The 14,003-nt window shown below is 42.6% G+C and overlaps 2 protein-coding genes across 4 annotated transcripts in view; one reads left to right on the top strand and one right to left on the bottom strand.

The window, feature by feature from the left end:
* Positions 1-7,769, bottom strand: part of LOC109971752 (glutaminase kidney isoform, mitochondrial-like) — a 36,614-nt gene extending 28,845 nt beyond the window's left edge. For all 3 annotated transcript variants that reach the window (XM_020620196.1, XM_020620197.1, XM_020620198.1), the window contains exon 1: positions 7,386-7,769. In XM_020620196.1, the coding sequence (XP_020475852.1) occupies positions 7,386-7,681 (296 nt within the window). In that variant the 5' untranslated portion in view covers positions 7,682-7,769. The remainder of the gene's footprint in view (positions 1-7,385) is intronic.
* A 429-nt stretch (positions 7,770-8,198) lies between these two features.
* On the top strand, positions 8,199-13,422 carry fkbp7 (FKBP prolyl isomerase 7). The gene is made up of 4 exons (XM_020620201.1): positions 8,199-8,398; positions 8,833-8,984; positions 9,564-9,691; positions 12,342-13,422. Exons 1-4 carry the CDS (start codon positions 8,205-8,207, stop codon positions 12,501-12,503), a joined length of 636 nt encoding a protein of 211 aa, XP_020475857.1. The 5' UTR covers positions 8,199-8,204; the 3' UTR covers positions 12,504-13,422.
* Positions 13,423-14,003: the final 581 nt, after the last annotated feature.

Below are 14,003 nucleotides of genomic sequence, written 5' to 3'. Positions count from 1 at the left end.
GTCATCATGGGCTAATGAAAGGTGCTGTTCAGAAAATTTACAGTAGATCTCAGTGTGTTTTTTCCCCACACAGGCAGATGGCTGCATCCATTTGCCTGCGAATGACTGCTCTCAGGTAGAAGCAGACCACTTTACGAGTTTCCTGGATACAGACTAGGTTTTCTTTTCAAAACCTCTTTTTGCTCTGGAGTAGTTACTGTTATGTACAGTCACAGCATAGTGCTGATGGCTAGCATTTTATTGCTGACTAGCATTCAGGGCATTTATTGTTCCGTCATGTCAGATGCCAGCAGTCTGGCTATCCTAATGTACTTGATTACATCAAATCCCCTGCAGCTTTCTTAGTTGGCTTTTCAGTAAAAATTGAACTTAAAAATCATGTTTTGGGTCACATTGAAGCATAAATAAATAATAGCATACCATAGGTGCACTGAGAGCCAAAGATGACCAAAAATCAAAGGATGCAAAAGGTGGACAGCATGGATCAGGGTCCAAGATGTAGACAAAAGGTGGACAGCATGGACTCAGGGTCCAAGATGTAGACAAAAGGTGGACAGCATGGACTCAGGGTCCAAGATGTAGACAAAAGGTGGACAGCATGGACTGAGGGTCCAAGATGTAGACAAAAGGTGGACAGCATGGACTCAGGGTCCAAGATATGGACAAAGGGTGGACAGCATGGACTCAGGGTCCAAGATGTAGACTAGAAGCTGTTATCTGTCTTAATGCATTCAGTCAGTTGCCAGTAACGTATTAACACATTTACAGCACATCACGCCTTCACTTCACTTGTTGAATCACACTGTGCATTATCATTTACTGCAGTTTGCCTTCCGCGGGGCTAGTTTAACCTAATGACTGTTTTTGTTGTTTACTGTCATTAAATAGTTAAATGTGAGACACTGTAAAAATGACATGCTGTGAAATTCATTAAACTTTACTGTACACGTTAATACATGCGAATGTTAACTGGTCTTGCCACAATACCAGAATTTGTAACATCAATACAATACCTTGAAAAATATCATTATTCAGTACCACAGGGAAAAACTAACATCAAATTGAGGACGATACACAACAGTTTACTAGGCCATCTTGTTTAATGCTTCGGTGATACTTAGGTAGGTGCCACCACCAACCTCTCCAGAGGTCAGAGCGCTCGCTGCTTGTTGTACTTGTACTGAATTTTACACCATGGGAGTGAGGATATTTTGGCCGGTCCTCACTTTCTCAGAACCTCTCAAACGGCTGTTTGAAGGTAAAGACTTGGTTTTAGCAGGACAGGATCTCGTCTCTGCTTTTTGCAGATGACGTTGTCCTGTTGGCTCCATCAAACCAGGACCTCCAGCGTGCACTGGGGCGGTTTGCAGCCGAGTGTGAAGCGGCTGGGATGAGAATCAGCACCTCCAAGTCCGAGGCCATGGATCTCAGTCAGAAAACAGTGGCTTGTTCCCTTCAGGTTGGTGGAGAGTTCCTGCCTCAAGTGGAGGAGTTTAAGTATCTCGGGGTCTTGTTCACGAGTGAGGGTATCCCATTTTGACTTTGGGACTTCCAGCCTGTACTTGGCACAGATGTTTCTGTACATTATGCCAGCCACTTGGTTATGGCGTTCCATGTATGCCCTGCCTGCTAGCATCTTGCACCCCGTTGTTATGTGCTGGATTGTCTCAGGGGCATCTTTGCACAGCCTGCACCTGGGGTCCTGTCTGGTATGGTAGACCCCGGCCTTTATTGATCTTGTACTTAGAGCCTGTTCTTGTGCTGCCATGATTAGTGTCTCTGTGCTGTCTTTCAGTCCAGCTTTGTCCAGCCACTGGTAGGATTTTTCCATATCAGCCACTTCTTCTATTTGACGGTGGTACATACCGTGCAGAGGTTTGTCCTTCCCTTGTTCCTCTGGTTTCTGCTGCCTGAGGTATTGGACTGTATTTTATATAGCGCTTTCTCACAGTGTGTTGCACTGGCCAAAGCGCTTTTACAGAGATGATACACCATTCACCCATTCACACACAACATTCACACACTGATGACGACAAGCTGCCATGCACCGGCGCTAGTCAAGCCACCAGGAGCAATTCGGGGTTCAGTGTCTTGCTCAGGGACACTTAGACATGCGGGGAGACCGGGAGTCGAACCACCAACTTGCTGGTCAGGAGACAACTGCCCTACCTCATGAGCCACAGCCACCCTTAATTAATTTTAGGTTAGGAATTTAACTGTGATGGTTGAGGTTAAGTGTGGTGAGTGAGTTATGTGAATGCTCACAGGATGGGTGGTATGTGTCTAGTGTGGTAGTTGTAGTGCAGAAAGGGCTTATACTGTCTCAATCTCAGCTACCGCCGCTGTCTAGCCTGTTTTGGGTGAAAAGTAGGCCGAGTGGGTAAGTCCTCCCTGACAGTACAGAGCCTCTCCATCATCAGGACCCTAACTATGCCTCTTCGTGGCAACCCACATCACCTGGGTACCTTACGGCTCCAGGCTAAATAGCTAGGGATCTTGGAGGAGCTTGGCCCCCAGAGGTGAGGTGTGCAGGCCCACTGGTGTGTGGACAAGCCCTGGTAAGCAAGCCCCATCTATGGGTTAAATAGACAGCAACCATGCTGTAACCGGTGAGTGATCTGTACACTCGGCTTAGGGGGGACATGGAAGTCCCCAAAGGTAGAATTGGTATGTATCGAAAAAATATATATTTTTGACAACACAAGTGATAATAATACTTAATAATAATAATACTTGTTTACACACACGTCTGTTTGGCTTGACGGCTCGCCATACACAACAGCAATTTGTTTTTGACATCTTATCCACCTCCACCCACTAAAGCTGTAATTGACACCATAATTTGCTCGGGGTATGGCTTTGAGCCAGAGAAGCTTTTAATGTACAACTCGTCAGTGAGGCCTTAAGGAAACAGCAGTTAACTAACACTAGTTTTATGTCAGTTCTCCCAGGTGACAGCCCTAATGGTTTGACCTTCCCTCCTGAATTCACTACTAGCTTGATAACTAAACCCTGCAGTGCCAAATAGCGCTGGGTATTGAACTGCAATATTTTTATGGCTCTAATTATTTCATTACTATCAAATATTGAAAAATGCCTTTCTACGTTTTATTTATTGATGTTAATGTTAACAGAACTTAAGGTTGTGCTAAATAGGTTTACTTTTTATGACATGAAACTGCTTTGAGTGCACAATAAATGACTTTATAAAACTGGTATAAAAAAGAGTATTGTTTAAGAACTGGTATCAAAGTCGAGCTATTGTATTGAAAATGTTGGAATGATACTCAGCCCTAGTGCCAAAACACATTTAGCTCAATTTCAAATTAAAAGAATGAGAACAGGTTTCACTCTATTGCACAGGCTATTTAAGGGACAGTTTGTTTCTCAGTGCATTGAAGGATATATGTTAAGCCATTCACATTCACCAAGAACTGGAAATCTGTGACTGGTTAGGGAGGTGAGTCCCACTCAAGACCTTAGAATGAGAGCGGTGATTTACACCCATAATTAAACTTGATTTAATATGTAGTATCCACAGCTCCAAAGTAGCCATTTTGGAAGTGATGTTTTATTCTGAGGGTCTGAGAATATTCATAATTAAAACATTAGATTAGATTTGGGGCATTGAGGACCAACTGAAGGCTGCCACCTGCAAACTACCCCGATGCATAGACCAGGCTCTGCCGTTACACCTCTGACCTAAAGCAATAAGTTTCAGTTAATGCAAACAAGTCCAAGACCAGTGTTTCCCTCTTATCTGATCCATTTCCAAGGTAACAAAACACAGGAATGTGGGGAGAACTTCCCTTATCTCCACATGGGAATGTGAAATGTGCTGTAAAACCTGGCTTGAGATTCACTCTCTCTTTTGGACAAAGAAATGCCTTTAGATTTGATCTGATTTATTCTTTCAAGCATGTAAAAACAGTTGATATGACAACACACATAATTTTACACATAATCTAATATCAATGTGCTTATACCTAGTACATGCTTGAATGGAGTAGGAAGAAGTCAGACTTATCCAGTCCTACCCCATGACATCATCTTATCATCATTGGTTTGCAAGCAGTAAATGATTCACTTTATACTAAAAAAAGATCATGTTAACATTCTTACACCACACAAGTAATATACTAAAGAATTATTACATAGTGTTAACATTCATACACCACACCCACAATGTTCCATCTGGTTAATCATTGAGCCTGTTCTTACATATATCTTGATTGACACATACCTTTATATTTATGTTTAAACTCATTATTATTCCATAGTTTTACCCCACTTATGGAAATACAAAATCTTTTTTTGGTTGTCCGTATAGCATGAATTTTTAAATTTAACTGACCCCTTAAATTGTATCCCCCTTCCCTTTCATTAAATAGTTTTGGAAATGTGAAGCTTTGTTAACCAAGAGTTGTGTGAAATATCAATAAGAAGGTTGAAAATGTTTGAGTCAAGCTAATGAATGGACATACCTAACCAGTCACTGCAAAGACTTCTTCCTTCAAGTTCTTATAACAGCAGAAATGATTCCAAACCTGAAGTTACAGTAATGTGAACCAAAATGTATAAGTGGAGGTGATACATGAGTGTTCCATGAAAACTAATACATGCACCATCACCAGAGACTGTTAATCCTGACATCCTAGGCCCCAGCACTGCTCAAACCAATTTACATAAGAAACTGTTCTTTTGATTTCTTTATTTTAATGACTGTGTATTGACAACTGATTGCTTTTGTCTTTTATTCTCAGTGTTAAAGTCTTTATAGAGTTAAATACTCTAAGTGTATTTCAGAATCAGAATCAGAATCAGCTTTATTGGCCAGGTGTGTCGGACACATGAGGAATTTGACTCTGGTACATCAGCTCTCAATGTGCATGGACATATCCCCATGCAAGGGGCAAGTAAACAGTAAACCAACATAAGGCTGTGTAATATAACAAAGCAGTATTAACAGCCATTTAAATGTGTTATTCCATCCAAATCTGGCGACAACAGATTTGTCTAACCTATAGTATGCGACAGTTATTTTTCCTCTCCGTACTTGTGATTAAACCCCAGAATTTAGATCTAGAATCCAGCTCAATTTTAACCAGAATAACCCTCTTTCACCATCATTAACAATAGATGGTTTGGTCAGTCATTCATTCAAAGCTTTCACAAATGTACCATGTGAATCGCCTCTTTCCTCCCAATCATTTTCCCTGTGTAAATACATTTATTTAGCTTATAACTGGCTTCGATATGTCATCTTTGGGTCTCTCATATTTCCAGTAAAGGGTCACTGAACTGGGTGAATTCACTGCTTTCAGACTTACTGACTTATTTACTCCAACTAATTGTTTAATGGAACTATAACCATCTTGTACCCTAATCTAATGAGGTATTTGAATATTCATTTTCAAGTGTAGTTATTTCCACTACAAATAGAATTTCCATGACGGAGTCACATTTCATGAAGTTTCTCAAGTGGAAAACAAAAGAGCTGGAAGGCTGTTGACCCAGAGGGGATTCTGGATACGTGACTCGGGAGTACGACTTTTACATTGAAGCAAAAAATCTCAACTCCTCCCGTGAGATCTTAGTGACACCACCACCCTGTCTCTTCTACTTTCTTAGTTAGGAAATATCCCTGCACTGAGCTCATAAAAATTACAGCGCTTCAAAGTGAGACACATGGGCTGCAGTCACTGTACAGACAGCTGGCTGCAAGGAATTCAACATAAAATGTTAAAGAGTTGATAGGAATCATTTCAGTCCAGGAATGGTAAATGAGATCATGGCTATCCAAACCATCAGGAGTAATTTCATGTATGGTAGGTCATAATTATAAGTAGGAGTGTAACAATGAATTGTGGAAAAATATATTGTGCCTGTCACAATCTGATAAAACAAAAACTGAGTCCATGGCAATTTACCTCCTGTTTGTTGTACAGTTACATTACATGTTTATTATTTCATTTAAGTGAAGATTTTTAATGCAACATTAAGAGTTGCTAACATCACCGAACGGCGTAAACAACCTTGACAGCCCCATAACTCATTTGATTGACAAATAATAATTTGGTGCCAAAGGAGGGCGGGACACCAGTGTAAATAAATGGTGTTTGAGCAGGTTTACTGAGCCAAGTTCTGTTTAAAATAAATTAAAAAATAAAATGGTTTATGGCTGTCATTTAGTCTGACCACAAAAAAGTGGAAAGCCGTGTTTGCACACTGGACGGACGCTCACCAACGCCAGCCGACCATCAGCTTGGTGTGTCACAGCCCTTAATCTAATAAACCTTCTTGTATTTTGTAAAATACTTTGCAAATGCAATTATGCCTGAAGTTACTGAAAAGCACAGACACAAGAGCAAAGATATAATACAATCTGCAAAAGGGGCAGTCCCTTAAATAGCAGCAGCTTAGGTTTCAAGTGTAAGTGCACCAAACAGAAGTAGCAGGGCATTAAAGACAAAATGTCAGGACAAGATCAGAGGAGCCAAGATGCACACATGGCTTTCATGCTACTATGGATTGACTCAATTTAAATAGTACATTGTTATTACAATGTTTTCTGTTAATTCCTGTTAGGTGAGGCCACATCAGTCAATACTGCGTCCCCCCTCCTTTCTATCAGGCTTCTATAGAAGACAGAAAGCAGACAGTGGTTGGAGAAGGTTGGAGGCTGTGACCTACCATTTCACAGTGGGAGGTCACAGCAGAACCGTCTAGAAGACTTGACACCAGACAGGAAGTAGCGTTAGCAAAGTGAGAAGTATCAAAGCTCCTTAGAGGTTTGATCCCATTATGTGATAACTGAATTTCATTTTGAGCTGCTCGTCTCCTAAATTTGAATATGGATGTTTTACCCTCCACATCACCCCCTGATTTCACTTTCAAAACTGTCGCACCGTGCTTTGTCCACGGGGACAGAGAGGGCAGCTAACCCGGCGGTACCTCCAGGCTGGTCAGGGCCAACCCACACACTAGTTAACTATACGTTATCGGTGGCATCTGAGGATATTTATATGACTTAACGTTAGTAAACCTACGTGACTCCGTATGAAGCCATTGGAGGCTCCACCCTTGAACACATGGTTTCATAGCTGCTGCTAGAGGCCACTACCATTCACTAGCTACAGTCTCACGTTACGTTAAATATTACAGACGTGTTGTGGGGAGGATTGTTTTGTCTGTGTATCTCGGTCGGTGAACATGCCGACTACTCATCTACGTTGGTCACTGAAATCAGATTTATGTCGGATGCTTTAAAACGTTGGCGAGTAACGTTACATCCGCTTCTTACATGCGTCATGTGAACGCCCGCTGTCCCACCTCATCATGAGACCAGTTAATAACCACACAACAGACAAACACTTCAAACCTACTTGTCGTTGGCTGTCTCGCTGCCGACCCCATCGCCCTTCGGCTGCTCGTCCGGCTCCACGACACCTTCGGGTTTCACGCAGTACAAGCGGGAAGGGACGATGCGGGGTGTCGGGCGGTGAGCAGCGGCATGGAGGGCCCTCAGATGAGTAGACACGGCTCTGGCATCAACGGAGGTGGTGCCGAAGGACCAGTGGCGGGTCGGTACCCAGGTCTTCTGTCTAGAACCGGACAAAGGATGCTTAAGCGTGGTTTCAAACAACACCTTCAGCACTGTCGGAAACCTAAAATGTAACATCTCAGTCCTGTCAGGCAGATTGAGAGAAGGTGGTGGTTCCAACTGTATCTTCGTTAAGAGACAATACAACGCCGAGTGTCAGGGAGACGATGACTCACTGGACGTTAGACATTCAATAATAAAGGAATATGCTCACGCCCCCTTCGCTCCCATTGGTGGAGCTGGAGGGACGTTGGGCCTACTTATAATTCACACGTTATGATACTTTTAGCTATGCAGCTTCTACATAACTTATTCACATTCAGACATATTTCTGATATGTTTTCCACTTCCGGTTACTCATTCATTCCATATCTAAGTGGTTGTTGCTAATCATTTTGGAGTGACTACATTTTTCCCATAGTTTAGTCTGTCGGGCAGAGCTTAAGGGAAGTTTTGGGGGGGCATTCGTATGCGCCACGAAGGTAAAACCCTGACAGACTAAACTCGGGTCATACAGTCACCACTATTCAAGCAACTCCCAACGTCTTCTAGTGCCTTCAAGCGTCACTTTCAGAAGTTGCCACGAATACACAGCTGCAAGATGTGGAAGTCAGCAAGCTGGATGCTGCTCCTCTTCGTCTGGGTTTGGGCCACAGCAGATGAGCTGGACGGCGAGGTCAAGATTGAAGTTTTGTTTAAGCCCGAGCAGTGCACTCCAAAGAGCAAACGAGGAGATCTGCTGAACGTTCATTACGATGGGTTCCTCGCCAAAGACGGTTCCCAGTTCTACTGCAGGTTGGCTGTTGGAGAAGACAAATAGCTGCAGCTGATAAGATAGATATTCTCTTCACAAGCTAACTGATGTTTTGGAAGTCATGCAAATTTCACCCAGACACTTTATTACTGTGTTATTATGCAGAGTCCAGTTGTCTCGAGTGATAACGGGTTTATCGTTGAATGCTATATGCTGAGGTCTGTTTGTATGTGTTGTAAAATTATAAAGCTTTTTATTTTAATGTGACATGTGTACACTTTATGATTAAATAGTTAGGTTCTCCTGAATATTAGGAATTGTAATTAATCCTTTTAAGGCCTATGTCAGCAGAGTATCCACAATGAAAGTCTGTCATGTATTCTCAGACTAGTCTCAGATGAATCTTAGGTGCCGTGCAAGTCCCATTGATATGAAAACTGAGTGACTAATAGGGTCTTGTGTCATTCTGTTTCAGTCGATCAGACAAAGCTGGGCACCCCCAGTGGTTTGTGCTGGGTGTAGGACAAATCATCAAGGGCCTTGATATTGGGATGATGGATATGTGTCCTGGAGAAAAACGAAAAATAACTGTTCCACCCGCCCTGGCATTTGGAGTAAAAGGCAAAGGTAGGCTAACTGCAAAATAGGGTTGTGTCTCTTACTAGAGCAGACAATATATGTTATATATGTTGTTACACATCCAAAGAGTGGCTACAGGCCCCTGAACCTTACATTCTTAGTACTGTACTACTAGCACGTGTGGTCACAGGAACATCAAGCTGTGTGCAGATGGTCTTGTAACCTTTACCTTGACCTTGCTTGGCAGTTACTTTCTTCCATATCTCCTCAGACAGTTCTCGTCAGTATATTCAGTGTGGCACAGAGCACCTTTCTCTATTGAAATAGGTTGAACCATTGATTGTAAGATTGAAGACACCTGTGATACTAAATGGAGACAATTGTTAATTTGAAATATCACTACAGACCACCTATTTATCAACACCTCTCAGGAGCACCAGTCATTTTGTTCAGGCCATTTTAGAAGATCTTTGTAGAAAGACAAACCAAAGACATGCAGGCAATGCATGACAAAAAGCATGGTGTACTGGAACCGACACTTTTGGCCTCATCTGTATGATTATGGCATTATAACTGCATGTGGTCTTAAAATGTGGATGTTCTCTTTTCTTCCTTCAATTCAAATAGATCCAGTGCCGCCCAATGCTACCGTAATCTTTGAGGTGGAGGTCTACACTGTGTCTAAGGGACCACGCACCATGGAGGCTTTCGGACAGATGGACCTTGATAAAGACAAAAGTCTCACAAAGGCCGAGGTAACTATAGTTTACAAGCGGTTAATTTTCATAAAAGTAGTGGCGACAGAAAAAGACAGAAGGGGCTTATCTTGCGAATACCTGGCCACTGATTTGTTCTGTTGTTTCATTATAAATAAAAACGAAATTTTTGCTATGACAGAAATCAGCCAGCTTCCCCAAAACATCTATAAAGATATATATTATTATTACCCTGATGTGTTCTAAAAATAAATTAAAAATACAAGATCGGTTTGAACCACAAAAACATTTATTTTACAAAGATGAACACTGAATTGAACAGAGAACGAGAGATGTGAATCCAGCTTAGGTCGAGCAGCAGATAGTTCCAGCTCGCCTCTTTTTGTCTTCCTGCCCCTGCTCTTCTTGACCTGAGGGAGGCCTGCAGCATCAGTCTGCAGCATCAGTCTGCAGCATCAGCCTGCACGTCTACCATCATACCTGCAGCCTGCGGTGTGCAGGGGAGGCGCTCTCTCCGCTGCATGTGGGGCATCACCAGTAACTCCCCCACCTCTTCCATGAAGAGCCTCCTCCTGTATGGTCTCTGCTCCTTCCAGGATGGCTCTATTGATGTCCACACCCTAACCCCAAAACATAAAACAAGACAATATGAATAAAGTATTCTTTCTCATAATACACATATTTTGTATAAAAAAAAATTGAAAAAAAAATCTGCATATATTTTAGACAAGACAATAAGAGTAAGAATTAAAAAATGTGTGCATAACATATGCGTAATGGCACCTACCTTATCAAGGTTGTACACTCCTCCTTTGCATCTGTTAGTCCTCGATGATGCGCGGTTTTCTCTTCTGTCGGTCGCTCACGCACATTCTTACCCGGCAGCAGGACGTAGGACACCAGGGCCTGGGTCCTTGTAAAGGCAAAAACTGATGAATATATGGCTCTCCCTCTTGTTTGGAGCCGGTGAGGGGGGAGCTCAGCCTTGTTGCGCCAAATTGTGAGCCAGGTTCCTCTTGAGCAGCTTCCCTGCCAGTTCACACGAAGTGGAAAAATTATCGCAGGTTATGACGTTCCCTTTGAGTCCTTCCGTCATCTCCAAGACGACCCTCACCCCCTGGTTCACTTCAGGATTGCCATCTACCTTCCCTGTGTATATCTACAGTCTCCATGCGTATGAGGTTTTGGTGTCACAGGCTGGCCAAATTTCTGTGCCATATTTGACTGGCTTTAGAGGCATGTACTGTCAGAGGCACTGGCCTCTGAAGGGGACCAGCTGCTCACTGACGCAGACGTCTTTGTCCAGGCTGAAGAGCATCGGCAGTCTGTGCGCCCACTTGTCCCAGACGGAAGAGCATCGGCTGTCTGTTCGTCCACTGGTCCGTCTTTGTCCAGGCTGAAGAGCATCGGCGGTCTGTGCGCCCACTTATCCCAGACTTGTCGAAAGGCAGACAGCTTGTCTTCGCGGCGTCTGGGTCGGGTTAGTTTATCATTAAACCACAGAGCCCTGGTGATTTGATGGAACCTGTTATTGGACACTGTCGCCCGGAAAACGCTCCGTCCAGACTTTTCGCTCCACAGGCTGAGGGTCGATTCGTGCTTCGTCCTGTAAACTCTCGACAAAATAACAGTCCCACGTAAGCCTACAGTTCCTGTAGGTCCAAATCTCGCCAGTCTGCCATCGGCCATATCCAATGCAGATTGGTCAAGGAAACAATATCTTGCAGGATGTCGTCCGTCAATAGCAGAGAAAAGCTGGATGCCGGGTCCCTGATGCGTGCAACAGCATAGCTCGTCGGTCCCGGGACCAGCCCTGTGACGGTTGGGACGTAACGAAGTGTATCCGAGTTAGTGGAAGACCAAAGTATTTTACCTTTTTTTTTAAGCCCACCCTTGGTCGTCTACTTTTCGCCGTCATCTTCATCATTCATCAGACCTTTCACCGAGCTGGTCCGATCCAACTTCTGAGTCCTCCCCGGTGTCAGTCTCAGTGTCATCCTCGCTCTCAGGGCGCATTATTACTTCCAGAGCTTCCACTGTGCTATAACGTTTGCCATCTCTTGGGTTCTCGCTTTTCATCTTGAATTAGCTATAACGCAGAATGTGGCTTTCTAAGAGAAAGACTTATGAAGTCGGGCGCGCACATGCACCTGCACATGCAGCATCAATTCAACATCAAAAGTGACAGACACATCATTTTATTATCAAGACACCCTTGCAGAAAACAGTAAAGATGATCCTTAATTTGAGGCCAGGGTTTGAAAATGGTCTGACGTCGCCATCTGCTGGCCAACTATAAAAACTGCAAGTTGACAGCCTCTGCTCGAAGATCAAGCACAGAACAGAAATGATGTCTTAAAGCCAGATTTAGTTGTTTTTTTTTTATCAAGATGACATGGTTAAGTAATGTTTTGCAAGGTATGCTTATTTGCTTTTATCATAGGGGATGGCTGAGCAGGTCATTGCCACTCTCTTGTGTCTATATTAGTATGGCATAATACCTGGGGGCCAGTTGGGTGGCAACTGATGATTTGATGTGGCAACCCCTAACAGGAGCAGCCAAAAGAAGAAGAAGAAGAAGTAGAAATGATAAGTTACGGGTACAACAGGAGCTTGTTATGTCAGAGCAGTGTTGTAAAAGTGAAATGCACGTCTGTTAATTGTTCTATATATGTTTCTCCTTTTCCAGGTAAAACAATATTTGAAACTGGAGTATGAAAAAGGAGGGAAACCACGTGATGATCCTTTCTATGAGAAGATGATAGGTGATATATTCCACAAGAATGACCAAGACAGAGATGGACTGATCAGTGCGAAGGAATATAATGTTTTTAAACACGATGAGCTCTAGTGTCAGAAATCGTTGATCCTGGTCAATTCTTAGTTTAAATACTTTGAATAATTAGAAAGAAATCATGGATAGCTAAAGGGAAGCTCCACCCTAAGATAAGATTAATACCAAGTATTAAACTATGCAAGTAAGAACATCTGCAGCACCTGTGAAATCATTTATTTTTGTGCAAACACCACTAAATTTTTGCATTTGAAATGTTTTATTCTTGTCTTTTTGTAAACATTCCTTCTATTTGCAGCACAATACACAAACCGCAATTTGCCCAATCTTGTAGAATCAGTGGCTTGGAAACTAGTTTGACTGTCGTGAGAACTGAGACAGATTTACGTAAGCAGAAATAAGAATAAACCACTCAAAATAATCCACCTCCTTGTCAATGTTCTACCCGTTAATCTACAGTGAACTAACATATAAGTAATGAAATGTGGCTGTGATGGAGCTGTTAATGTAATAATTAATGATGGTAAGGTGTTGTGGTTTGTCGGCATGTTTACAAGTTTTGCGACATCTTTTTTTTGGGGTCAAAATCACGACGGTCTTTGTATGTTCCATGTACTGTAATTCAGGTTTTTCACCTTGGATTCATGGGCTTTTTGCTGAGGAAAATGGTAAATGGACTGTATTTATATAGCACATTGTTCCACAGTGTGTTGCACTGGCCAAAGTGCTTTACAGGAGATGATACACCATTCACCCATTCACACAACAATGACCACAAAAAAGACATTTTACACGTGCAGTTCACTTCCAGTTTAGGTGGATGTAACTGACAAACGTGATAATATGCTTCTTAGTGTTATGTTATTTTTCTATGATTTTCTGACCTTAAATGAGGTTGACTGTCACATGTGACAGGCCCATTCGGATGCGAATGGTTTCAGTGTATGTTCATTAATAAATGCATTTTATTTTGTCATCTTCAGGTCTGTTACTGTAGCAGTTTCCCTCCACTGTGCTGATTGCACATACGTAAGTGTGCCACTAAAGGGTGCACACGTTGCTCTGCCAATAAGATAAAGCTGTGTATTTGAACGAGATATACAGTAAGTTACCCTGTAGGGGTCAGACAGAGGTTTGTGGGATGGACTCATGCCTGTCCTGAACTGGAGGTACCACTTAAATACACACAAAACGCTTTAAGAGTAGTTTTGCTATTAAAATGATCTACTAATCTATCTTTACATCCTAGGATCTTTGAGTAGCAAACAAATCAAGGCCAGGTTTTTCTCTCATTCCAAGTTGAAAGCACATTAAATGGGTGGATTATTATTAATTCCTTGGCGATAAAATATTGAAAAGGATAGAATGGACTCGACCTGAGTTGCCTCACAGCAAGAAGGTTCTGAGTTCAAGCCTTTCTGTGTGGAGCTGGCATGTTCTCCCTGTACCCGTGTGTGCTTCCTCCCACAGTCCAAAGACGTGCGGCTTAGGTTGATTGATGACTCTAAATTGCCCGTGAGTGTGTGTGGTTGTTCATCTACATGTCAGCCCTGTGAA

Source organism: Monopterus albus, unplaced genomic scaffold (assembly GCF_001952655.1).
Source record: "Monopterus albus unplaced genomic scaffold, M_albus_1.0 scaffold234.1, whole genome shotgun sequence".
Classification (NCBI taxonomy): Eukaryota; Metazoa; Chordata; class Actinopteri; order Synbranchiformes; family Synbranchidae; genus Monopterus; species Monopterus albus.
This window is presented reverse-complemented; position numbering and strand designations above follow the sequence as displayed.